Source organism: Pleurodeles waltl, chromosome 9, assembly GCF_031143425.1.
Source record: "Pleurodeles waltl isolate 20211129_DDA chromosome 9, aPleWal1.hap1.20221129, whole genome shotgun sequence".
In the NCBI taxonomy this organism is placed as follows: domain Eukaryota; kingdom Metazoa; phylum Chordata; class Amphibia; order Caudata; family Salamandridae; genus Pleurodeles; species Pleurodeles waltl.
In genome coordinates, this window is record NC_090448.1 from 339258786 (window position 1) to 339286228 (window position 27443).

At 47.1% G+C, this 27443-nt stretch overlaps 1 protein-coding gene across 2 annotated transcripts in view; it reads right to left on the bottom strand.

Moving 5' to 3' along the window:
- LOC138259273 (galectin-4-like) overlaps positions 1 to 27443 on the bottom strand; it is a 142087-nt gene that overhangs the window by 27478 nt on the left and 87166 nt on the right. For both annotated transcript variants that reach the window (XM_069206886.1, XM_069206887.1), the window contains 4 exons: positions 13050 to 13091; positions 10331 to 10375; positions 5430 to 5471; positions 3064 to 3152 (listed from right to left, as the gene is read on the bottom strand). In XM_069206886.1, coding sequence (XP_069062987.1) covers positions 3064 to 3152; positions 5430 to 5471; positions 10331 to 10375; positions 13050 to 13091 — 218 coding nt within the window. The remainder of the gene's footprint in view (positions 1 to 3063; positions 3153 to 5429; positions 5472 to 10330; positions 10376 to 13049; positions 13092 to 27443) is intronic.

The following is a 27443-nucleotide window of genomic DNA, read 5'->3' on the forward strand; positions in this document are numbered from 1 at the left end:
GCACAGGAGACTCATCAATTAAAGTTCAACTGAAGCATTTTAATGATCAGCTGGGGAAATGCGCGACCCCTTTTCTAGGACTCCACGCCCCCCCTGGGGGTCGCGACCCACAGATTGAAGACCTCTGCTCTAGAGTCATTACAAACACTCTTTTCAGTGTTGGATATTTGAGTGGCAGCATGTAGTACATTTGGGGTGTTGTACCCTTGCTTTGCTTCCATTTAACTAATTAAGCTAACACAGTGCAGGACTGGCCTTGTGGGCACCCTAGAACGGGCAAGTGGGCTGGCTTGAAAGTGCCAGTGAGTAGGCCATTTCTTTTTGTTCCGTGGGTTATAATAAGACCAAAAAAAGAAAAAAAGAGCAAAAGAGCCCGCATTCTGGCCATTTCAAGCTGGCCCATCTGGCAGTGTCACACTTCCCGAATAAGCCAGTCCACCACTGCTAACATACCTGTAATGATTTGTAGGTGGAAAGTTCAGGACTGGAGACAGTGTCCTTAATGACCTGGAGTGAGGCGGTCAACCTGGCAAGTGGTCATGCTATTCATGATAATAAACACGTCTCTCAGGTTCCACAGCAGATTATCTATACAACCAATATGAATGCCTAGAGTAATGTAAAGCATGGACGAATCATACTACCCACAGGCAGACACACGTCAGGAGTAAACACCCCGTGTGAGGAGGAAGGCTTGAGCAGAACTGCCCTCATCTGTAAAAAATGGGTGGTTTACAACCAACTAAATGGTGTGACCTGGACCCAGTGCTGAATATGCCCCCAATGGCAAAAAAGAGAGGAGAATTCATTCATTTCAATATTAACTGCTCCCGATTACCTTGTTAGAAACGATTTATCTTTTCCAAGACACACAGCAGACAATCATTTCATGCTACCACTTCGGTATGGTTAACAAAACACACTGTACTGATTTAAACGTCAACAAAGGACAATCAAACCCCTTGAATTTCGACTTTAAGGAACCAATCAGGGCTTTGGTTTTGTTACTTTCTGTGCTAACGCAAGAGTTGTTGTCTAGTTGACCATCTCTGAAATCTCGGTTAACCCTGCTGTAAAAGAACTTCAAATAGTTTGTGCGTGCTTGCAGAGGAAAGACCTTTCTTTCGTTCACCCACCCTTCAGTCGGGTAGATACCACAAGACTTTATCCTGGTGCCTTGTCATATCATACAGTCTACGCTCTCTTCTCTGGTGACATGTTTATCACATCTTTTTCAACTCACTTCTCAGAATAACCACCAGCCTTTCTCCCTCCTCTCCCCTAACACCTATTGTTTAAAGACACCCAGTGTTGATAAAGACTTGATACTCTTCGTTATTTAATCATGGATGTATCTTACTAGCCAACCAGAGGTCAAGGGCTTCTAACTTGCATTAGGGCCCCAAGAACCCTTGCTGATTCTTCCACTGAATGGATGACGGGGGAGGTGGAGGCCCACTATTGCCTGTCCCATGAAGCAGAATGGCACAAACTCTCAGCAGAAGCAGGACAGATGGCAGAGTGGGTAAGTGGGAGAAACAGTATGGCTGAAATCTGATGTGCAAACTGTAAGCTACCAGGGGCCGGGTGTAGCAAACAGTTTGCACGTCGCAAACAGCAAATTTCACTGTTTGCGACGTGCAAAAATCACATCGCAATGCACAAACCTCGTTTCGCGATTCGGTAACCTAGTTACCGAATCGCAAAACGGGTCTGCGAGTCGCAATTAGGAAGGGGTGTTCCCGTCCTAATTGCGAGTCGCAGTGCAATGCAGGATTGGTTTGTGACCGCGAACGCGGTCGCAAACCAATCGCAATTTGCACGCTTTTTAAATGGGTGGTAACCCATTCGCAAAAGGGAAGGGCCCCGTTGTGAATGGCACTGCAAAAATTTTTTCCTATGGACCACTGCCTGCTCTGAAAAAATGAAACAAAAATGTTTCATTTTTCGTTTTTGTAATGCATCTCGTTTTCCTTTAAGGAAAACGAGCTGCATTACAAAAATAAAAACTGCTTTATTAAAAAGCAGTCACAGACATGGTGGTCTGCTGTCCGCAGCAGGCCACCATCCCTGTGAGGGCCGCCATTTGCAAGGGGGTCGCAAATTGCGACCCACCTCATGATTATTCATGAGGTGGGCATTTGCGACCCCCATGCGAATCGCAGATGGTGTCAGGGACACCATCCAACATTTAGAATTGCGACTCGCAAATTGGGAGTCGCTCTGACTCGCAATTTGCGGGTCCCGATTGTAAATGTTGCTACATCTGGCCCCAGATGTCTCCAAGAAAACAGGGCATCAAACTGCCAATCCAGTTTCTTCTTCGAAACATCACTGAAACCTAGAGGTTTAGTTCAACTGAGGTGAACCAAGACAGCAACTGCCCGAGTGCTTTGCGTTGTTACATAAAGGCTCAGACCCAGACACGGTGTCCCTGGTGACACGGAGGAGATCTGGTGACATTAGCTAAGAGGAAGAAACAGGTGGACCACGCCTGGGAGTGGGAGGAGGGAATGTCATTGTTTTCTCACTATGGAAGTGGGGACTGTGAACTGAGAAGACTTAAGACGGGAGCTGGCGCCCTCGTAATGGAAGTGGGGTGGCAGACAGCTGGCAAGCGCCTGTGCAAAATGCCGTCATCCGAGACGAACACTACAGGAGCCGTGGCGTTTATCACTGTGTCTAGGTATCAACATAGCTCAGACACATCTCTTGAAAAGCCTCTTTACAATTTAACATGATGTATTATGTTTCTCTCAACAACAACAAAAAAACAGAATATGATACTGTTTTGCAATATTTTGCCTTAAAATGTTTTGTCATTAAATATGTTGCCGTATAATGTTCTGCCCTGCAGGCTTTGACCCAAGAAGACTTCGCCGAACATCCTGAACTTAAATGAGCTGCCACATCCGTTCGTACTTTTCTTAGCATCACAAATGCCACAGAATATCTGCGTCTGTGGAACATGTGATTTATAAAGATATACAGCTATATTTCCACATTAACGTATCTATAAAAATACTTAATCTGTTACATATGTACTTTTAGTGTTTTCTTTACCTGCTGGCACCATTGGGAATGAACCCACGAATTACAATTGTCTGCTCGGGAGACAGCCCTCCGAAAATGTTGCCACAGTACGGGATGGGCTACAAAAAACACATAAAAGCAAGAATTGCACAATCAGGCCTGGGCTTGCAGTACATGCAGGAATGCGGGCGGGGATGCAGCACTCGCTTCAGACAGGTTGGTGAACTCATAAGGAATGCAGAGGGGAGGTGGCACAGGGAGGGCTGCGTTCAACACGCCTCAGCGAACGCTGACGAGAGTAGGCGAGGTGAAGGGAGGGTGCAGACTGACACATATATCTACCCAAGTTTCGCACAGCCTCTAACAATCACGCGCACAAACACACAGCCCTCGACATACTGGAGAATTGTGAGCTTTGTGTGAGATTAAGGGGCATATTTATACTCTGTTTACACTGAATGTGCGTCAAATATTTTGACGCATATTCGGCGCAAACCTTGCCCCATATTTAAACTATGACGCCCGACCCCGCGGGCGTCAAAAAACCTCTGTGTGCGTCATTTTTTGGATGTGGGAAACCGCCTTGCGTTAATGACATGCAAGGTAGGCTTTCCCGTCCCAAAAATGACTTTAAGGCCTGTGCGCCTTATTTATACTCCTGTGTCATTTTGACGCACAGGAGGGGACGGGCCTTAAAAAACGTCGCACAGCCTGATGTGCGCCATTTTTTAACGCCTGGGTAAGGGCAGGCGTTAAGGGACCTGTGGGCTCACTTCCATGGTCTCAGACCATGGAAGCAGTACAGAGGTGCCCTTCCCTGCCCCCAGGGACACCCCCTGCCACCTTCGCCCTCCCCAGGAGGACACCCATGGATAGGGGGACCCATCCCAGGTAAGTACAGGTAAGTTGTGGTATTATTTTTTTATTTTTTATAGTGGCATAGGGGGGCTAATTTGGGCCCCCCCTACATGCCACTGTGCCCAATGGCCATGCCCAGGGGACAGAAGTCCCCTGGGCATGGCCATTGGGCAAGGGGGTATGGCTTCTGTCTTTGCTAAGACAGGAGTCATTTCAATGGGGGTTGTGCGTCAAAAAATGGCGCAAGTCCGGTTTGAGCCATGATTTTTGACTCAAACCTGACTTGCACCATTTTTTGACGCACAACCCCCATTTTCCCCTACACCGGGGCTGCCTGGTTTGAGCCATTTATTTTTACTCTGACCAGCCGGCAGTGCCGGCTAACGTCAATCCTTAAATAAGGCACCCGGATGGTGCGTAGGAATGGTGTTAGCCGGCGATACATTTTTTGACGCAAACCAGAGTCGCCGCTGGTTTGCGTCAAAAAGTATAAATATGGGCCTAAATGTCTGTTTGACAAGAATAATATGTGATTCTGGGTGATGGCCTGTTGGGTGTTTGAGGTTCCATTGGTGGTTCGTGATGGAAGGATGTTGACGGACTCACTGACATCCGTCTGCAGAAGTTGCACCCACTCGCACCTTAAACTCTCACTCGCTGGTGAACAGTGAGTTTTATGGGTGATTAAATGTGTCTCTAACAAGAATACAGTGTTGGTCTGTGTGATGGCTCCTTTTGCTATTTGAGTTTCCATTGGTGGTCTGATGGAAGTATGCAGACTGACTCACAGACATCCATCTGCGGAAGCTGCACACAGGGCCACTCACACACAACCAAGCACTGGTGGATTGTGACCTCTATTGGTGATTAAACGTTTCACTGGGAAGCAGGCTATCTGGGTCTGTATGATGACCTGCCCTGTTGGGCTGCTTGAGGTTCTGTTGGTGGATTTGGTGGAAGGATGCCGACACACTCAAAGACAGGCATTTACAGAAGAAGATGGTCAGACCTGAGAGCACTAAGGGTGAGTAAAGGTGCCTGAGACAGAGCCTATTGTGAGCTGTGTGAGGGTCTGTGGAGCTGTTATGGATTCTAGAAGGGTTACTGGTGACTGTGAGGTCTCTTTGAGGTTCTGACAATGATGAATGAGGTTCTCCGAAGGGTTATATGATGGCAATTGAGCAGCTGTATTGCTTGAGGATCTATTAGTGCCGCATGAGTGTATCTTGAAGGCTACGTGAGAGTCTGTTGCGGCCATGTGAGGTCTGGTAGTGGTTATATTAGGGTCAGATAGTGGCTGTTTGTTTGCTCCCTCATTGAGCTGGACAAGCACTACCCCTTCTTGGCCAATCATGGATTTTTCTTAAGCAATGAAAGGTGCTTACCAAGGGGGCTATTTACTAAGGGTTTGAGCTGAGGATTGCATGGGACAGAGGGACACAAATCATTGTTTTGATTTATTTAGCAATATAGAATGATGCACAGCAAACTTATGCAGCCCTTGGTAAATCTTTGCCTTGAGTTGAAAATATACTTACAATGGTGTTTCCAGACTGATAGCCAGGCATTGCCATTCCACCCTGGGAAAGGAAAGAGGCACAGTGGTAACATGCTGCAGGCAATGCAATCCCACCCCAATAACACCAAATTAATATGGGAGAATTCTGTTGCTAATAGTAGTCTTCAAACATGAAGCAAAATACGTCCCTCCATGTGGGGAACAGGATGGACACTCATATTATAAAGGGCTGGGGGGGCACTTGGCAGACCCTCCCCAGGACTGTAAGGCCCATATTCATACTTTTTTAGCGCCACATATCCATCATTTTTTTATGCAAAAGTGGCACAAACTTAAAAAATACAATTATATTTTGTAAGTTTGCGCCGCTTTTACGTAAAAAAATGATACAAATGCGGCGCTAAAAAAGTATAAAAATGGGCCTAAATGCTGGCAGCAACTTAGAATTCCATTGTAATTATAGACAGACTTATTGAAGTTTGGCACACAATGTTAAAAAGCCATGGTCAGAAAAGGAGCAATCTCTTGGCCCATGACATATTTTGTAGTGGACCATCACTTTACTCCACTGTCAACATTTGCTTCCTAATCACACACCTGGGCATAGGCCTAACCATACATGACTGTAAGTACCAGTAAACCGCACCTGTTTATGATGTCAGTCTCAATCAATTTACAGCCATATTGCCTTTATGTCGCTGCGTAGTCACTGTCTCAGCCAGTATGTGGCTGTTTTGACCCAGCATGTATGCAGTAGTTTGGGGCCAGATGTACTAAGCTTTTTGCACGTCGCAAACAGCAAATTTTGCTGTTTGCGATGTACAAAAAGCACATCTCGATGCCCAAACCCCATTTTACAATTCGGTAACCTGGTTACCGAGTCGTAAATAGGATTGCGAGTCGCAATTAGGAAGTGGTGTTCCCTTCCTAATTGCGAGTCGCAGCGCAATGTTGTATTGTTTTGTGACCGCGAATGCGGTCGCAAAACAATCGCAGTTAGCACCCATTTCAAATGGGTGCTAACCCATTCGCAAAAGGGAAGGGGTCCCCATGGGACCCCTTCTCCTTTGTGAATGGCATTGAAAAAACATTTCCCGAGCAGGCAGTGGTCCTACGGACCACTGCCTGCTCTGAAAAAATGAAACAAAAACATTTCATTTTTTAGTTTTGTAATGCATCTCGTTTTCCTTTAAGGAAAACAGGCTGCATTACAAAAAAAAAAAACAGCTTTATTTAAAAGCAGTCACAGACATAGTGGTCTGCTGTCTCCAGCAGGCCACCATCCCTGTGAGTGCCGCGAGTCTCAAGAGGGTCGCAAATTGCGACCCACCTCATGAATAGACATGAGGTGGGCCTTTGCGACCCCCTTGCGAGTCGCAGATGGTGTCAGGGACACCATCATACATTCCGATCGCAATTTGCAAGTCGCAAATCGGAACCTACCTACATCTGGCCCTTGGTCACTGCTTGTTTTTGTCACTACGGTCCACTCTACTGTCACCATAAAACTGTCTTGTCATCAGAGTCCTTGCGCGGCTGCTCTGTCAATGCCTGCATCCTGCTGTTTATACTTTGGGAAACTGCTGTGTTGCTGACCGAGGGTAACTTCTATTCCATTGTTTATATGCTGCTTAGTCTAGGTTCTATCTGTGTGTTGCTGTTTAGTCATTTCTTGTACATGGATTGCATGGATGCTCTGCCCATCCCTGTGCATGGCTGTATTTCATTACCTATATCTATCGATCTGGACCTTATAGAGCACGCAGCTACTTGGAGAGTGTCCCGGCGCTGAGCAGACTAGAATTTCGACCCAGGTAGAAGCTAACCTACTGATAGGCAGATTGAAACAGCCAGGTTTTAAGGTAATGTCTCAAGGCAACTTATTTTTTCATGGCGTGGAGAACTAAAGGAAGAGCATTCCAGGCTCTGGCAGCAAACAATGCAAAAGAGGAAGCACCTCATCTGGCCGGGAGATAGGGGCAAGCCTCTTGGACAAATAAACTGGGCCGACCTGATAGAAGGCCTGATGTGCAGAGTGAGCCATTTGAACTTGATTCTCTCTTAAATGGGCAGTCAATGCAACCTCTTCAGGTGTTGATGTATGTGTGCCTTCCTAGGGACACTTAAGAGTAACCAGATGGCTGCATTCTGTACTAGCTGAAGTCCCGTAGATGGTAGGCCGGAAGATCCACATACAGGGAATTTGCATAATCAAGCTGGTCGTGTGAATGAACATCTTCTGGGCTACAGCAGGGAGAAGGCATAAGAATTTCTTCAGGGTTTTAAGGAGTCTGAAGCATGTGCCAATCACTGTTGACACCTGAGGTCCAAAAGAGAAGAAATTGTCAAATTTGATCCCCAAACTACGCACAGATGCACCTGGGGTGGGGGGAGGAGTACGATCCGCCAAAAGTTTCCATCCCAAATGTGTGGAGGGGAGCCAAATAACAGGATTTCAGTTTTGCTGGAGTTATGCTGTAGACTACTGATTCGTACCAAAAACTTCTGTAAGGAAGGACTTAAATTGACTGTAAACATTAGATACATTCTTATGCACGGTTAGCAATAGCTGGTGTCAAGACACGATCTGAACACCGAAAGATTCCACCAGTGATGTCAAGGGGGTCATATAGACATTAAAAAGTGTCGGAGTCAGGGCTGAGTCCTGCGATACCCAAATTTTAAGGCCTTAAAGCTTGAGGCAAAAGGTGGCATCCAGAATATTGACTTCTGTTTGATAGAAAGGAATAGAACCAGGCTAAATATGCACCACTAATGCCTAAGTTTTCCGGACGCTGGAGGAGGTTACCATGAGAGGCAGTGTCAAAGGCCATGGATAAGTCTAACAATATCAGTGTAACCTGTTTCCCTTGGTCCACGGCCATCTTGATGTAATCAGTTACCCCGACCAAAGTGATTTCCGTACTAAAGTGTGGATAGAATCCCGAGTGTGATGGGTGCAAAAGCTGGCCCTCCTCCAGAAAAATAGACAACTGTCTTTTAATACAGTTCTCCAGTATTACAGAAAAAGCAGGCAGTAAGGAGATTGGTCTGAAATTACTCAGAGTAGATTGATCAGCCGAAGATTTCTTTCAACAACGGTATCAGCGACACTTGTTTCCAACAGCTAGGAGCCATTGCTGACTGAATAGCGCTATTCAAGAGAACATTTAAACCAGGGTTGATGGAATTTAAACAGGCTGACTGGATCCAAGGAGGGTAGGGAACTATGGGAGAGCCTGGCTTACAGTATTCCAAAGAAACGGGAGAAAACTCGTATAGGGCGCAGAAAGAGATCGTAGCGAGTCAGGAAGATGACACATCTATTCTGCCTGCCTCTAGGGAGCTCTCAGAGCCTCGGGAATCAAGAACATCCACAATCCCAGTGATCTTATCATCAGAGATAACCGAAAGTTGCGCATACAAATTGGGAGAACCAATTAAAGGCAGAGAAAGCACATCCGGATGAGAGGATTTCCACACTATATTAAAGATCTCTCTACTTTTGTTGCCAGACTCAGCAATTTTAATGGCAAAAAAGGATGCTTGAGTTTTTTTTAATGGTTAGATGATAGTTCTTTTAAGCCAATTCATAAAGTTCTTTATCCATGGGGCAATAGTTCCTGAGAATAACGACTCTCGCACTACCAGTATGCAGCTGCTATGTGGAACTAATTTTACATGCGTTTGGCTGTTTGGTCACCTTTTATCTGCATATGTTCTATTTCTGCCTTTGTACAGCTGCTTCATTAGTGTGCATAAAGTTGCACTGTGACTGTTTGTTTATGGTAGCCCTGTTGTTGGCTGCTTACATCAAACCTACAGCTGGTCTAGATCTATATGATTTGTGTGGGCCTTTGTATAGCACTTCTCTGTTTCTGGTTGTTGTAGCGGCTGTTAGGGGTGGTGTGCCTCTGCTGTTTGCTTCCTGTGCTGGTCTGGTCTAGCAGGGAAAGTTCCAAGGTTTGGTCAATATACGATACACCCTACTAAGCCTACTCTTTCCTGAATCTCGGTGATTCAGAGGTACTAGGATGATGTGGGCGTGGAGGACGGCTGTTGACTGGTACACGGTTGACATGGCTCTTTGAACCTCCAGAATAACTCCTACCACTGTATGGGTGAGGTATATAAATTAAGTTTAGATTCACCATTCCTCCCTCTACATCTGCCTACCTCGATCAGATAGTGGTAATCGAGGTACTGGATTTGATATTTTTGCGTTCTTTGGAAATTCCTGGATGGGGCAATTACTGTGGATAACAAGATTTTGGGGCATAAGATGAGGTAAGCTGTGTCTCTGGTCACATATTGTTCTCCATACTCAGCCAGTGTTTCACATGTCCAGAGGAAAAGTCTGGAGCTGCGGTGTACTGATGGACCTTATGAACCTAGTTGGGCAGGCAACCTCCTTCATCAACCCCTTCAGGAATAACACATGGCTGCTTTCTGTCTCATTTATATCTCATTGCTGCCACTATCATTCATATTCTTCTCATCAACTATGCACCACTTAGGTTATCTTCTGGGAGGAGGAAGCATGAAAGTCAATGTCTAAAGGCTGAAATTATTCAATTTTTTTAAGGTTAAATTACATCAATTTCATAGAACGTTAGCTGAGGTGCTAAGTGCAGCCCCTGGACTTCTGTTGTTTCAAATTTGAGTGCAAAACAGAGGTCCGAACAGCAGATATGTTTCTGATGAGTCTGTACAAGGAAACTTGCAGTGGAAGAGGGACTCTGGGAGCTGTTCAAGGAGATCATGTCTGCCAGCCATTTTAAGAAAGCTACAGATGCTCCACATGTGGATGTGATACATTGACGAGACTACTATCTGTGGAAGACCTGGTGGATCATATGTTAGAACGTTTGTTCTACTCTTTTCTGGACCTTAACAACCCCGAAAGAATCTTGCTCTTACGTAAGGCACCTCTGCTGGAGCGTACGAAGGATTTGGCATTGTTCCCTGTGAAAATACAAAAACAAAGAGACAGTTCTTAGTAGGCATTTACCATCTTCTTCATTTCACTTCAGCCTTGCAGGAAAGCCACTAGCTTCCTTTTATCCCACTTTTATTTCTAACCCCACACATCTCAGAAATGTTCATTATCCCTGCATTTCCTACCCACTGCAGACAGCTGGCAATAGGGCATGGGCGTAACACAGAGCACTGCAGCTCCTGCAATGCAGGGGGGGCCCAAATCCTCCAGGGGCCCACAACCTTTCAGTCGAGGCCCCTTCAGCCCAAAGTCAATGAATATCTGTGAGAAATGGGAGACTTGGGGACCCTGTTATTTTGCATTACACCACAGCTTTAGTGGTCATAAAAGGCCCTCTTTAAGTTTTCAACATTATACCAAATACGACAACTGGTATAGCGCCAGGCAAAAATGTTCTGCTATTAGAACATTCCACTCACTGAGGGTAGATAGCGTTCTTAGTTCCTCGTGACCACATTACACAGAACACGTTGCATACAGCCCTGCTCTGGTCCGCCATACTGTAGGTCACCAAGGACCTCAAACAACCACTTGCACCACAGCATCCCACAAACAAACATCCAAAACCCTAGACAGAACATATCGCATACATTTAACACAGCTCATATATACAATACTGTCATCTATTTCGGTGCTCCATGCAGCACATGCCACCAAAATACACCACACACAAACACCTAACAGAAATCCTCCACAACACGCCTCCTACAGCCATCACTGCTCAGCTTTGCCATTTAGCTGGGTGTCACACTGCTTCGGGTAACACTTGCCACCAAGATGCACTATACACAAACATTCAAACAGAACACATTAGAAAGAACATAACAAGTGTTCCATTCGTCAAAAAACAAGCGCAGGGACCCAAAGTTTTCTTCAGAGCCAGTGCTGCAGAAGGCGGGAGTTCTCGAATACTAAGGATGTCTAGTCTTGATTCCACCTCATGCCTCTTCCTTCCACCACTCCTGTGTCTTTATCTGACTCTTACAGGTTCTTTTTGACCCCTGCTTTCTCCCTTTCTTACTGTTTTCTAATCTTCCACTTACTCCATGTTTCCAGCATTTCCGTAATTCTCTCTGCAGCTTTTGGCCAGAGTCTCCTGATGAAAAACAAGCCAATGACCCTTAAAATAAGTGTTGTCCACATCCCCAAAGGCACGCTACTGACCCAAGATATGCTTAGACTAGATTATGCCCACCAGCCACACCTGCAGACAACAAAATCATACACCCACTGTGCACTGAATGAAGCACTGTCACCAAACCTCTGATGAGCCAGAATACTAGCCCAAAAACCATCTCCAGATGACTTAAACTCTGATTTCCGATAGTAGTCTCAGGAACCTGTTGATAGCAAACAGGTGACAGAACTACGAGGCCAGACTAATGGTACATTATGGGATATTGAAATGACACTAGCATAATGTGTAACATTTTAATGCTTCCCAAGTGCAGGCAGTGCTATCAGCACTGGCACGCCTCTGGGTTACTGGATTGGTTCACTTCTGCCTGTGGGAACACACATCTTCTTAGCCCCAGTGGACCAGCAAGCAATCCAAACACATAACTGCCTGCATGCAGGCTCACACATCCTTCTACACAACGCTACTTTGTACGGGCAGGGGCTTACTGCTGTACTGGTTTGCCTCCAATTCTTGTATTCTTTACCATCAGCAACCTGTAAGATCCTTTCCTACTCTCCTTTTCTGATATGACCCTTTTGGCCTTTCTACAATGCCCCAGATCCCGTCGCTTTGAAGATCTTTAGTCTACAATCTTTCAGAATGTCTACTTTTACTGCGGTCTTTTCCTTGATGATGGGCCGTGAATAGCTGGTAGGTCGAAACATTGTTGACCAACAAGACAGTAAAAGTTGGAACCTTATTTCTAAACTAGACGCTTGTAAGGCCCTTGACAGACACTCCAGTCATTCCTTTACCCTTGTGTGTAACTTTGTCATATGGTATTTAAATTCACCTGGTTGAAAATGCTCATTCATTTGATTATCTGCATTACTTACTATATGGATATTGTTTCCTACAAGTTGTTATACATAGAACCATTGAAGCACCTCTTTGATCAGTCCATCCCAGTCCATCCCGCACTGAGCGCATCATCACTAAGACTATAGCACGCAGATATACCGCCTTCAGTGGAAGACATTTTCTGGTTATCACGGTATCCCAGCATCCATGGCGTCTTTGCCCTACTCCTAAATGTTTTTGAATCAAAACAATTAATTACGGTGCACCTTAACTGTTCATTGACTGACTCACTCACCTCCTCACCCAGCCATTTACTAATTTACTCAACCTTCAATACAGGGTATAGGAAGAACTGAGCTGCCTGTGGGTGTGAGGTTCATTGTAACCCTGCACAAACAGCTTTGAGGGGCACAAGGAGTGAAGCCATTCAAACACAACCACACAGTCTCACATCATCAATACTGGCATAACAGAGCACACATATGTGACCCAATCCAGAACCCAACATCACAATGTCTCAAGATGCCCCACAGTGACAACCCATCATGCAGAAATGATCAGGAGCCACAGGGGTAATTGCTGCTTTTCAGATAAACGCTGCCCTAGAGCCAGGGATCTAATGATCAGGTCTGAATGTTTACAGGCAATAGAATACTTACAGGAACGTTTCCAGGCTGATCCCCAGGCATGTTCATTCCACCCTGGAAATGACAGGACAAACACATTTCAGTCCCACCTCAGTAACACAGTTTAACCTATGAGACGCATTCTCCTTTACATATTTACATTTAGGTCTAGATAACCTTAGAACAATATAGGTGCCTAATTTACTGAGGCTGCTGGTGTGGAACTATTCAGTCAGTGCCTGTGTGACAATCTATTGCTGGTATGACGACTTGGTCACTGCCTATTTGATTGTGCCAGGCCGCTGTCTATATTCTGCTGTTCTTTTGCTGCTCTTGTGGAACTTTCAGGTCACTGCAACTGTGCAGATGCTTTGTCACTACTAGCGTGACGTTTGTTGTGTGCAGCTCTTGTCACTATTTCTTTTTGGTTGCTTTCGTATGTGCCAGTTTGCAGCTTCTTTGTTGCCACATGTGTGCAACTAACCGGTCACTGCATTTGTGGTTTCTCTGTTGTAGGTGGCTTAGATGGGGAGGATGTTGGTTGCCCCACTAAAGAATATGACCCAAGTAGTGTGTGTATGGGGGAGGAGCTTAGGCCCTATTGGCTACGTTGATGTGGGAGGACGCATGTGGCAGACTAGACAGGGTGGGAACTGTCAATTTGCGACTCACTTTACTACCTATGTCTTCTCCACTCTCCCTCCATACACTGAGATTCACCCTTTATGAGTTCATTTGTTAATGGGACGTTTTGTAGAAGTTCCTTTGTTTTACAGGTCATATTACACGATATTAGATCTAGTGAAATATTATCTTTTTTTATGCAACAGGTCATCCAGATAGGCACCCAATGGATGTTTTTCTTGTTTTTTAGTGTTTTTTTTCAAAAAGCCCTTTTTCAGCATTGACATATTAGCCAATTCAGATGGGTAGGCTTCGGTAGATAAATAGGTCCAGGTGCTTTACTAGGAGATCAGAAAGAGGGGTTATGTATTTGCTCTGTCACAGCCTGTGCTCCTTTCAAAGGTGTAAACATATATTGTATTGCTGCATTTATATAGCGCTTAGTGCCCCTAAATAGAGCACTGAAGTGCTTGCCTATATGGACAGCATACTACACTTTGTAGGTTGTGTAGTTGGAAGGATGCTGTCTCTGTTTTGATCATATGTGGGAGGTGTTTTCAGTTGTGTGTTATTACCCTAAGGTGTTTCAGTCATTATTACCACAAGGTGTGGTTATCATGTTATGGGATGCAGGGCACAGAGGTGAGATGGATGATGAAGTGTGAAAGACAGACGAGCAGTTGTATGGTTTTCAGTGTGCTGATAGCTTTGAACAGCTGTGCAGGTCCCTTTATGGTCTTTATTATGATATAGTCGGCTTAGCTGACCCCTGCACTGGGCCTTTCCAACTTTAGATTTCATGTGTATTTGTGGTCTTCAGATGGCATGTTTGAAGGGAGAGAGAATTGGAGAGATCAGTTGGTATTGGCATTTTTAGCATCATCCCATTCCTGAGTGTCTTTGTGAGAAGTAAAAAAGTGGTCAGGTTGTCGAGATATATTTGGGACCTGCAGTGGTGGAGTGTATTAAAGTGCTCTGCATTGCCCCGCAATGTGTTACAGACGATAGCGATGAGTGGAGTAACAAAGGCTCCCGCGGTGCGGAGGGCCACGAGGTACAGTGGGCCCCCTCAACACAGTAACCTGGCCTGAGAGCTCCTGAGTGCATCCAGTGGGGGCCCCGTCCATGTACTTTGCAGGGGAGCCCCCTCAAGTTTTGTTACTCAACTGTTAGCAATACACACTTCTCTGGAGCTACAAATGATAGCTTCCAGTATAAAGCACTCAAGCCTAAGACAGATCACTCCCATCCTAAGCAATTAACACAGGAAAAAAGAGATTAAAAAGGCACTGAAATGCTTGCTGCATGACTGCAGATCAACATGCCAGTGACACAGCCAACAATATCCTGTCCCATGATCTAGACATAGCAATCCTAACAGAGACTGGCTAAATGACTCTTCTACATCGCTATTAGATACTTTATTTCCACTGACCCACAGCATCATAAGACGTGCATGCATTCACCGATTGACCTTACAAACCAAACACTTCCAAATGGAAAAGTTATCATTCTGTACATATATGGGAATTGAAGTCCTCATGGGGGGGGCTGGGATCCCTGATGAAACAACACATTATGTATCACTCCCCCTGAAGACAACCAGAAGCTCACTGTGCAACTAATGAAAACAATCACACTACAAACTTACAACATCCAAACCAAACTTTTCTAGGTGACTTCAGCCTACACTTGAATGAAATCAAGAGCCCACACATGACAGTCTTTCCTCAAGGACCATAATATTGTGCAATCATGCATGGCACCAAAACACAACAATGGTGCAACACTAGACCTAATCATCTCTAAAGCAGAAACGCTATGCCTAGACTCCATAACTGCATGTGATTGGTCAGATCACCGTTGCATCTCATTCCACATTTCAGCTCCTGAAGCAAAGGCAAAGAGACAAGAGGTTAAACCCAGAGGGTAGGTCAGGGACAACAGAAAAATGAATAGAGATCAGCTATACTATTTATGCCAAAGAAGCCTTCATTCCCAGGAACACATTTCCGATATTCACAAACTAACAGAACACTACAACGGAGTGATGAATGACATAATGGAGGCTGTAGACCCCTAACGACCAAAAAGGATCACAAACAATTTTTAACACAACCTGGGTACAATGATCACCTATGAAAAAATGAGACTCAGACTTGCAGATAGACAATGGAGGCAATTACCATCCTCTCCACACTTAAAACAGCTCAGTTCTCTGGGAAATTCCTCCAAACAATGTAAATAGAATACAAAACGAAATACTTCAGATCCCATCTAGATAATGCAAAAAATGAGCCACCATAACAATACTCCACAGGATACGACCACACAGCTAAACTGTAAACCTTCTATGGTGAAAAGATTGATATCACAATAGCAAATAATTCAGCACATCTGCAAAGTCAACTTCCGTCCGCCCACCACCTCACATGTAAGAAGAAAGGCTGGAAAAGGTCACCAACACTCCTACACCCTGATGAAGGCAAAAAAGAAAGCCACATAGAGCGAATTCAAGACCGTCAGTGAAAGTGAAATTCAAAAAATCCTGCAATCAATGAAGCCAATGACACATTTCAATGACCCAATACCATCTTAAAACCTCAAAGACATAAGTCATCTCTTCTCTCTACTCTGGACTAAGATAATTAATTCCTCCAAGAATCAATCTCGGGATGTTTTAATACTGGTCAAGTTATGCCACTCCTAAAAACAAACCTGACTCTGATCGATTAGAAATAAAAAAAAACTTCTATCTGATATCCACCATACCGTTCCTTTGCAAAATTGCTATAAAAATGTGCGCAAAGCCAATTATGCCAACATATTCATCTGTTTAGTCTATTAGACAGGTGGCAATCAGGATTCAGAGCGGGGCACAACACAGAAACAGCCATTGTACATATTATGGATGACTCTGTAAAAACACTAGACCAAAACTACTCATGCGTCCTGATCCTCCAGGACGTGTCTTCAGCATTTTACATGGTCAGTTATGCACAATAGTCTCCTACAACTTCTAGAAAACAGAATGGGGCTAGCAGGAAATGTACTGAAACAGTTCTGCTTTTTCTGGAACCAGTCGCAGAGTACCACATTGAATCACATACTATCCAATCCCTTGCCGGTCTCAATTGGGGTCACCAAGGATCCACCTTATCCCCCACTCAGTTCAACCTATACATGGAGTCACTGACGGAAATCTTCAAACAAACATATCTTACCACGTGCACTTGGATGGCATATAGCTGTACCTAAAGATGGCATCGCTGAGAGATATCAGCAGAAGTCTCAATGGCAGACAAATGGAAACACAACAGTGGCTGGCACAAAACCACCTGAATTTAAATACATGATTTTCCTACTAACTACCCCCTCCACGTAGCTCTGCACAAGCTGAAGAATGGATCAGCAACTTAAGCGCCCTCAACTACAAACCAACCATCATAGAATCAACTAAGTCAACTAGAATAACACTAGATAAAAACCTCAATATGCAAGCACACATCAGTGCAGCCACAAGAGGGGCCTTTTTCCAAATAAATCTCCTCAAGAAGATAAAACCTTTCTTACCATTCCAGAACAGCTGTACCATCCCTAGTCATCTCCAGACTGGAATACCTGGTTTGCAACATTAACAAGACTACCCAAAAAAAGCTGTCTTCACTCAAGTTTTCTCTTAACACTGAGGCCAAGCTGGTTATATGATCAAGAGACTACAATCACGGGGCTGAGCCAAGATGGCGCAGGAGACAGACTCTCCTTGAACGAGCTCCGCTTCGTCCTCCTAAGTAATCCTGTTGAAATATCCTTGTGCCTCCCGGTCCGGGCCCCCGGGCCGAGAGAAATGCCTCCTAGTTAGCTGCGGTGAGCCGCGGACCGAAACTCGCTGCTGGGCCGGCTCAGAGCTGGTCCATTGCTGGGTTGCTGTGGGGACTACATGGCTTCACGGCCTGCAGTGCCCTTGACACCGGCCTTGACAGAAGAGGAGGCACTGAGGGCCACGAGGCAGGGATCTCCTGGGCCCTGATTGACTGTATGGGCCCCACACCCTGGGCTGGAGTGCTGGGGCGAGTGTTGGAGGCCTGCTGGTGCCCATGGGGATCCCGCCCTGTGGCGACCTTGAGAGGGGAGCACTGGAGGAGAGTGGAGCATGGTCGGTAAGGCCCTGGTTTTGTCGATGAGGGTGGAGGATTTGAAGCTCGCTGAAGCTGGTGTGAGTCCCCCACAGGGGCAGGAGGCAGTGAGAGGGGTGGTGACTCCCAGCAGATCTGGCTGCATAAATCATTGGTGGCTGAGTACATTGGTGGAGGGTAGGCCCCACCCTCCGGTTCATCCTGGAGACCCCCCACTCCGAGGACATCTGGGAGGCCTGGGCAAGAACACCTGGATGTGGGCGCTCTCCCTCTTTTGCCTTTGCGGGCCTCTCTAGGCCGGACAAATCAGATTGCGCACATGGTCTTCGGGGTGCCCTGAAGTCTTGAGGTACTGGCCGCCGCGAGGGGTAGGGTTGCCATGGACAGGGCAGCCTTACTGGTGCCAGATAATCCTTCTTGTAGGCCTCCCTCCCCGCCCTGATAGAGACCAGAACTTGCCGCTTGAGAGAGGCTTCGCTACACAGACAGGCGTCACTGGAGAGGTCGACCGGGGCACCATTGATAGATAGCGAGAGAAAAGGAGCCCAGCTGCCCTGGCAAGGCAAAATGGACTGCTACACGAAAGCTGTGAGCCCTCTGCTGCCGTTCTCAGACCCCCTGGAAGTGCTGGACAATGCTGCACTCCTCTCTGCGATCCAGTCCTCTAGAGAGGCCCTGAAGGGGGGGGGGGGGTTGGGGAGGTGCGATCGGAAGTCTCACTCCAGCACCAAGACCTTCGGTATGTGGCGGAGCGAGTCACAACAGCGGAGACAATAATATTGGACCTTGGGGACACCGTCCAAGACCTGTGCAAGGAGATGTCAGAGACTAGGGTCCTTAACAGGGATGTCATGTGGCAGCTAGAAGAAGCAGAAAATTGGGCCAGAAAAAACAATTTGTGATATGTAAGATTTGCGGAAGGAATCGAAGGGACAAACAAGAACCGGTTCCTGGGTGCATGGCTCCGGCGAGTTCTCCTGCCTGAGAAACTCTCCACCAGCTTTGTGATTGAGCGTGCCCATCTGGCATTGGGGGGTAGGCCCCCTTCAGGGGCCCTCCCTAGACTGGTGATTGCCCGCTTTCTAAATTTTCAGGACCAGGATATGATCCTAACAGAGGAGCGCAAAATGGGGGAAGTCCGGGATTAAAACTCCAAGATCTTCATTTTCCTGGACTACATCATAGAGGTTCAGAGACAGCGTTGTACCTTTGACTCCGTGAAGGCCAAGCTCCATAACCTTCATTTGCTGTATATGCTCCTCTTTCCGGCTAAACTGAAGGGTGGATCTCTGATCAGAAAGGTTTTGTTTTTTTCTTGTTCATGGTTAGTGAATTCATGCCACAGACACATGCATCTAATAGGTCTTCTCACCTCGAAGCTGGTCTCCGAGCTTCCCTTTCCCATTCCTGGGTGTCTTGGATGGGGGGAACTCCGCTGCTTCTGACATTTCTCCCTAATCTCAAAATGACCCCCATGGGTAGTGAATCAGGGCCTCCTTTGGTGGATTCGCAGTCCCTCACTATTTTATCTTGGAATGTGAATGAACTGGGCGATAAGGTCAAGCGTGGCTTAGTGTCTCAGTATAAAAAGAAGCTGTGCCCGCATGTCATACTCCTACAGAAGACACACCCCAAAAGTACGAAGTGTACGTTGCTAGGCAGAGGCCCTTATGTCATGCTGGCACATGCAGGTTTTACTTCTGGCTCCAGGGGGTGGCAATCTTGATTTGTAGGCTCCCCCTTCTGCATCACACGACAATTGATAGACCCCAATGGTTTATATGTGGGGATGAAGCGGTTCTTGGGGCGGCAGGAGGTCTTGTTCGTGAGCACGTACGGCCCTCGAAGGCTCCAGGTCCCTCTGCTGGAGATATTAGCGAAGATCTTGCTAGAGGTTGACTCCCCGCTTCATGTCCTAGGGGGAGATTTCAATGATGTGATGGTGTCGGACATAGACCGATCCGGGACGCCAGGGCTGTCTTGCCGCTCTACCCCACTTTATGATTTTGCTACAGCCCTAGGTTTGTCTGATCTGTGGTGTCGCGCCAATCCCACTGGCAGGAAATAATCTTCTTCCTCCGGGGCCCATAAGGTCTTTTCTAGATTGGATTATATCTTTACCCCCAGCAGGAGAGGTGGGAACTATATATCTGGCGGAATACCTGACACAAAGTCTGTCTGATGGTGCGTCTGGTGAGTCGAGGGGAGGGGGGGCAGAGATGGAGGCTGGGGGCATGGGACCTTCAGGATCGAGAGGTGGCACATGGTTCCAGGTAGACACTGAACTCTATTTCCAGGAAAACATGGGGTCGGTCGGGTCTGCAATAGTGCTCTGGGAGGCATACAAGATGGTGCTTCAGGATAGCGCCCAGAACGTAGTAGCCCAGAAGAGAAGGAAGGCGTCAGAAACCTTGAGTAAGTATGAACACCAGCTGTTGGCACTCGAGGGGGCTTTGGGGCAGGAACTGTCCTTCCTTGCACTCCCACAACTGGAGTTGGTGAGGGCTAAATAGAGAGAAATGGCAGAGAGAGGGGTTAAAAGTCAGCTGCATGCTACCTAGGACAGGCTGTATGAGATGGGGAATAAGGCAGGGACACTCCTCGCTTAGTTGGGAAGAAGGGAGATGGAAGCGAGGTGGATACAGGAGATAGTGGCTCCAGAGGGAGTTAGAGTGTCCACAAATAAAGACATTGCAGAGGCCTTTGCCTGCTACTATAGTGACTTATATAAGGCAAGGCCACTGGAAGACGCTTGTTGGATTATGGAATATTTGCAGAACATAGCTGTTCCTGTCCTGGATGCAGAGACTCGGACAGTTTTAGAAGGGGATATCACCTTGGAAGAGGTTAAAGCTACCTTGACATGGCTTCGCCCGGGAACAGTCCCTGTCCCCAGCAGATTCCCGTCTGAGCTTTTTAAGAAATTATGTGATATCCTAGCCCCCCATCTTCTAGATATGTTATTGGAGGTCAGACGGCAAGGAGTTCTCCCTCCTGATTTGAGAAGTGCTGAGGTAGTTGTTATTCACAAGGAATGAAGGCCTAAAATATCCTGTGAATCTTAGAGACAAATTTGTCTCCTTAATGTAGAGGTGAAAGTTCTGGCCATGGTATTAGCAACCTGCCTCAACGACGTTATTTCCCCACTAGTCCACAAAGATCAATCTTGCTTCATGCCGGGATGCTCTACATGACACAATTTGAGGCGAGTGCACAACTGGCTGAATGCCATACTGGAATGTCTGGATCCACATATATTTTTGGCCCTTGATGCTGAGAAAGCATTTGATGCACTGGCCATTGTTGGAAGCCACACTAGCACAATTTGGATTTGACCCTCGGTATAGGGAATGGGTGAGGCTGCTCTACTGTAATCCAGTGCCGGCAGTGAGAGTAAATGGGATCCTTTCATCTGCATTCCCCATTGCACAGGGTACTAGGCAAGGATGTCCCCTGTCCCCTTTGTTGTTTGCTCTCACTATAGAATCCCTGGTGTGCAGGATCCGCACCCACCCCGGGCTGCATGGCTTCAGGTTGAGGGAGGAAGAGATTGACAAGGAGCGCATTCTCTTGTATGCTGATGACATACTCCTGTATGTCGTGAGGACCGAGGTATCCCTTCCGCAACTTTTTCACCTACCTGAGGAATACGGGAGCTACTCGGGGTACCTGATTAATTGGGACAAATCAATATTATATGCCCCACAAAAAGACATAGCGATCCATTCTCTCCCAGCTCATCTGCAAAGCTCAAGTGAGGGATTCAAATATCTAGGTATTTATATGAAACAAAGGGCAGTTCTTTTGACATACTAATAATTTGGGTAGGGTGATGAGAGCCTGCCGAACTGACCTGGTGCATTGGAGAGGTCTCCATCTCACATTAATGGGGTGGGTAGCCATGTTTAAGATGTCCCTCTCCCGAAGTTCCCATATGCTTTGCAAAACACATATTACTAGATCCCCACAGGATTTTTCACGACCTGCGGCTCTTCCTGTGGGAGGGGAACACCCAAGAATTGCTCTCAAAATGCTATAGCGCAATCAATATGCTGGGAGCTTATCTCTTCCAGACCTGGAGGCGTATTACTGGGCAGCCCACCTGATTAACATAAATGACTGGATGTTTGACCCTGGGGATCATCCTATCTTCCGATTAGAGAGACTGCAATGGGAGGGAAATTCTGTCTTCACGACCCCGCATGCGGCACCTCCATATAGCAAATATGGCAGTCCCTTGTCCCCCCAAGAGCACAAGCCAGATCCTTGAACCCCTCGAACCACCAATCATTAACAATGAGAAGATGTGCTGCCCAATAATATAAGCGAACATCTGGTGTGGCTATACCCTCCTTTAACCCCGGCCAACAACACTTCTCCAAAGAGATGCACGGCGCGCCATCCCTCCAAAGCAATGCTCGTAAGTGTCCATTCACCTTCATGAAAAATAATTTAACAATTGGAAAAGGATGAATATGAAGGTGATATAGAAGTTGCGATAGTGCAACCATCTTACAGATGGCTCAGCAGCCCAGCAGGGATGGTGTAAGAGCCGCCCAGAACTTAATGCCTTTTGTCAGCCACTCAAGCTGCAGTGCCAGGTTCCTCTCAAAGGGGTGCCGTGCATCTCCTGTGACAAACATCCCCAAATATTGGAAATATTCAGGTTGTAATGATAGTCCCGATGCCCATGTCATGACAGCCAGGCATGGGGCTATGAGGTAGATCAAGGCTTCTGGGGTTTGACACAGAGTCCAGAGTACGTACCAAACACATCTAGTATTTGCAGTGCCCTAGGTCCAGACAATTCCGGATCTCCCAGGTATAAAAGTGCATCGTCCGCGTAAAGCGATATCCTATCACTTACTGTGCCATACCATTGAAAGCCCAAAATATAGCGTCAACCGGCACTGAGGCAGCCAGTGGTTCAATCATAACTGCAAATAATAACAGGGACAAGGGGCAACCCTGAGGGGTGCACCTCATCTCCGAAACAATTCAAAGACCTCTCGTCCCACACGCTCGTGGCCCTATGGTCCATGCATAAGAGGCGGGCTTAACTGATGAACCTGGGACCGCACCCAAACCTGTCAAGCAGAGCAAACATGTATGCCCAGTCAACCAAAGGATTTCTGGAAATCTACAGACATCAAGGCTCTATGCTCCCCTACCGACTCACTCAGGGCTATTGGAAGTGGCTTGTCTTGGCCTGATCACGCTGGACCAGGTGTTTAATGACCGACACTAGGCGATTTGCCAGCACCTTGAAGTACACCTTCACTTCGGTGTTTAGTAGCGAGATGGGGCAGAAATCCTCACAGCGTGTGCTGTCCAAGTCTAGCTTTGGCAGTACTACTATATGGGCGGTTCTGAGGTCTGGGGGCAATTCTCCACTCTTCTGTGCCTCCCAGAACATCTCGAGCATTGGCTGACCCACATGTGGCCACACCAAGTGCCAATATTTGGGTGGAAACCCATTCAGCCGAGGCGCTTTATCTGGTTGCAACTGAGCCAGGGCTGCCCTTAATTCCTCGTCAGTAACTAGGAACCAGTAGGTCTTGTACAAATTGGTACAGGTCCACACGCGGGCTGAATGAGTCTGCCTGATACAAGTCCTGATAGCAGGTGGCAAAAGCCTGAGCTACTGGCTTGCTTCCCACCACTCGCGATCTGTGCTGCAACTGCAAGTATGTCACAGTGGTCGCCCCCAAGCTTGGGGTGCAGAGCCAGTGTAGAGTCTTTCTGGCCTTATCACACCATTGGTAAAATCTATTATGTGTGACCTTCCAAGCCTCCCGCTCCTCTTGTGTTAATTCCTGGAGATGCAGGGTCTGTGTGTGCAATGAGTCATGTAAGATTTCCTCCTGCCCAGAGGCAGCAAATCGGCTCTCTAAATCTGAAATATACTCCTCCTGCTCCTGGACCGTCTGCCCAACCCTCTCCTTATTCCCTTTAGCCTAGCTTAAAATTTGACTTCTCAAGGTAGCCTTCTGGGCTTCCCATAAGACTCCGGCGAGGACACCGAGCCTCAGTTGTCTGTAAATTGCTCACTTTGTTGCTGGCACATTTCTCTAAAGTCATCTTGTTGGCGGTACCATCTATCCATTCTCCACCCAGCCCTCACCCCTCTCGTATCCCAGGACAGAACAAACTCCACCAGTGAGTGAACAGACAAACCCCATGCGAGATGTCTAACCTCCACCACTCTATGACACTCCCTGGCAAGCATTAAAAAGTGATCTAGTCTAGAAAAAGTCCAATGTGCACCAGAGTAGAAAGTATAACCCTGCTTTGTTGGGTGGTGCATCCTCCACAAGTCTGCTATATTAGATTATGCACAAATGTCACTAGATTTGTGGGTCATCCTCCCCCGCACCAATCGTGGAGATATCCTTATCTGAATCACACGCAATTGAGATCTCCACTTAGAATCCCCAGGGCCTTCGGAAGCTCTTTTAACAACTCTCCCAGTGTAGCAGTGAAGCCAGAAAGCCCACTGTGAGCGGGGTGGGGCATAGATGCTTAATATGGATATGGGTAAGCCCTGAAGGACCCTGGTGACCACACACAGTGGCCCAGGCCATCATGCCAGACCTTTAGAGACCACCAATGGGGTGTGATTTCTGATCAGAAGGGCCGTACGCCAACAGCCTCTATGAAAACCTGCACAATATACCTGGGAGTGCCCCCTATGGGCAAGGAACGGGCACTTATTACCCAACAAGTGGATTTCCTGAAAGACAACAATATCTGCCTCCGTTGTCAGTGCTGATTTGAGAACCACTCCCCTCTTAATCTTATACAAGAGTCAATTTACATTCCATGCCAGCACCTTAAGTGTAGCCAGTGTGGTGGAAGTTGAACTGTCACACGCGACCAAATACTATCCGCTATAAGGAGGTGTGCCTAAACATTGAGCCTGCTGCCATCGAAGATATGCAGTATGTCTGTGCTGAGCTCAAACACCTACACAATAGGGAAAAACTACCCTCCCGATAATCCACTCCTCCCCAACACCCCCCCATACTTCACCAACCAGAAGTACCTGTTGTGATGTGTCTAGGGACCTAGCCAACTGAGCTAACCTGTGATGAACATCACCCCCTATACATAACCCTCTCTCCCCAACAAAACTCAACCCCAACATAGCAGAGAACATGGCCGTCATGATAGTTGCTCACAAACCCCCTCCCCAATTGCAGATAAACTCAAAAGAGACCATCCTTGCCATAATCAGCCTTCCTGCCGTGTGGCCGGCAGTGGCCCCTGCTCCATAGTGTCCTCATGAGATCCAGGACCAGCAGGAGAGGTGGCCATAGCTTTCTTCTCTCCAACGGGCCCATGCTCCAGTGAGCACGCCCGTTTCCCCCTCTTCCTTGGTCTTTGGCCAAAGCTGTGTGTAATTCCATATGGGCTCCATTATTATTGTGCCCTTGCTCAGAGGGCTGGGGAGATTGTTGAGGTGGCTGCTCTTCTATCCAATTCCACACTCCCTATGGTGTGTCAAAAATGAGGGATTTGCCTTGAAAAAAGACCATCAGGTGGGCCGGGGATAGAAGCATCTATGTGAGGCCCATAGCCCTTAGTTTAGTTTTGGCCTTCACTAAGGAACGATGCTGCTGTTGAACTTCCAACGTATAGTCCAGGAAGACCGTCAAAGGCTCCGCTCATCTGAGGACTGTATCCCTGTCTGCATAGTTGAACACTCTCACAATAAACTGTCTTGGTAGGACATCCAGCAGCGGCCTAGCTGTTATAGCACTATGAGCACGCTCCACGATAAAGCATGCCAAGATTTCTTCTTCAGGAACACAGCTTACCAGCCAATCTCACAGGAAAATGGTAGGGGTGCCTCCTTCTGCCCCCTCTGGAATGCCCACCACTCTCAAATTATTACGTCTGGACCATCCCCCCACGTCCAAAGCATTGGTCTCAAGTTCACTCACCAGCCATTGTAACTTCACCAAATTCTCCTTAAGCGATATAACTGTATCTTCAATTTCTGAGAGATGGTCCACCTAATTGACTCTATGCGTGGTATCAAGATAAGGTACACCTTAAGTTCCCCTATCTTGTCCTCCATGGTGACCTTCAGGTCTTGAGCAGCCTGCAATATAGCTGACATCTGAGCAGGGTCCTCCGTTTCAGGTGCCTGCCAGTCGCTCCCACCCCGCCTGCCGGAATGCTGTTTGGCATACTTATCGATTTTCTGCTGTGCAGCAGTGGATGATGATTTAGTTTGTACCATGTTGTAAGGAGATTCACCGCCTGGCACCGTGCCTGATAGGGCATAAGAGAACAGATCCCTGCTAACAGATCTGTGTGCCACAACAGCCACTGACCAACACTTCTCCAGGGGCCCCCAGTACTTCCAAGACAGCTAAACGGGGGTGAAATGAGGCAAAATGTGAGAGGCAAGCCCTGGTCACTCCTCACTTTCTCCACACTTTGCAGTAGGGTTTCCACTGTGCCAAATACACCTCCACCCCCACCGTAGAGGTTCCTCCAAGGTCCACACCACCACAACTGGTATCCCAGAGTGGGCCTGCCCCATAGAAAGAAGAGCACCCCAATAAGATATGACGCTTCTGCTTAGCAGTCACAGTCACCACAGGACCAATCCAGTTGGCACCCTCGGAACAGCAAGCAACATGAGGGAGAAAGGCTACATGCGGCGAAAGTATTCAGTTTGTGCAGACTGCGTCATCACCAGACCAACATTCAGAATACCCCAGCACCCACGCACCACAGTGCCATCTCTCAGTGGGCCCAAGGTGCCGCATGCCTTTCTCCTCCACCGTCAACTAGGGGCAGCAGCAGGCAAATAGCGTTGCACCACCGGGGCCAAGCTCCTTTCGCATATGCCATCCTCAGCCCAGGTCCCACGTGGCACACAACACTCCTCCCTCCAGTGCTGCACAAATGTTCTTGAGGCCAGTTGCCGCCTCACAGAATCGAACCTGTATACCTTTATATACATGTAAAGTGCGCTTATACATTAGGGTCATTATATAAAAACTTCTGAGTAAACAAATAAAAAAACTCTCTCCGTTATTCCAGGCCTGCTCATTTGGTGACATCTGTTATTTTGGCTGTACAGTGCTGGCAATGGACAACACTCATAGCAGATATGTCATGTGAATTTAGGAGGTATAAGTTGCAATTTGCTGCTGACTGCTATGTAGTATTGTTGTGGGCCACAACTGTTAAATATGCAAGTCCATAACTACATAATGCCACAGCAAACCATAGGTAAGCCCTTCTTGGCTTACCTTGCTAGGCTCTACAGACAATGTAAAGTGCCTTGAACATTACCCTTCTAGCTATATGTAACCAGTGGAGCGATTGCAAGATTCAACATGGAGCCGGCGGCAATGTAGCAGTGCGGCGGGTGCAGCAGCACCCATCGCGCATATCACTGCCCGTAAATTGGGCAGTGACATGCGCGACAGGGCTGTGCATGGCGGCCCCAAGGCACCCATTCCGCCAGCCTTTCCCTGGCGGGGTAAACTGCCAGGGAAAGGCTGGGGGAAAACAGGTACATTATCCGGCGGGCAGCGCTACTTGCAGTGCTGCCCTGTCGGATATGTAACTCCGCCATCGGCAGGCTGCCTGGTGGCGGTAGCCTGGTGGTGGTGGAGTTACGTCTGTGGCGGTCCTGCCATGA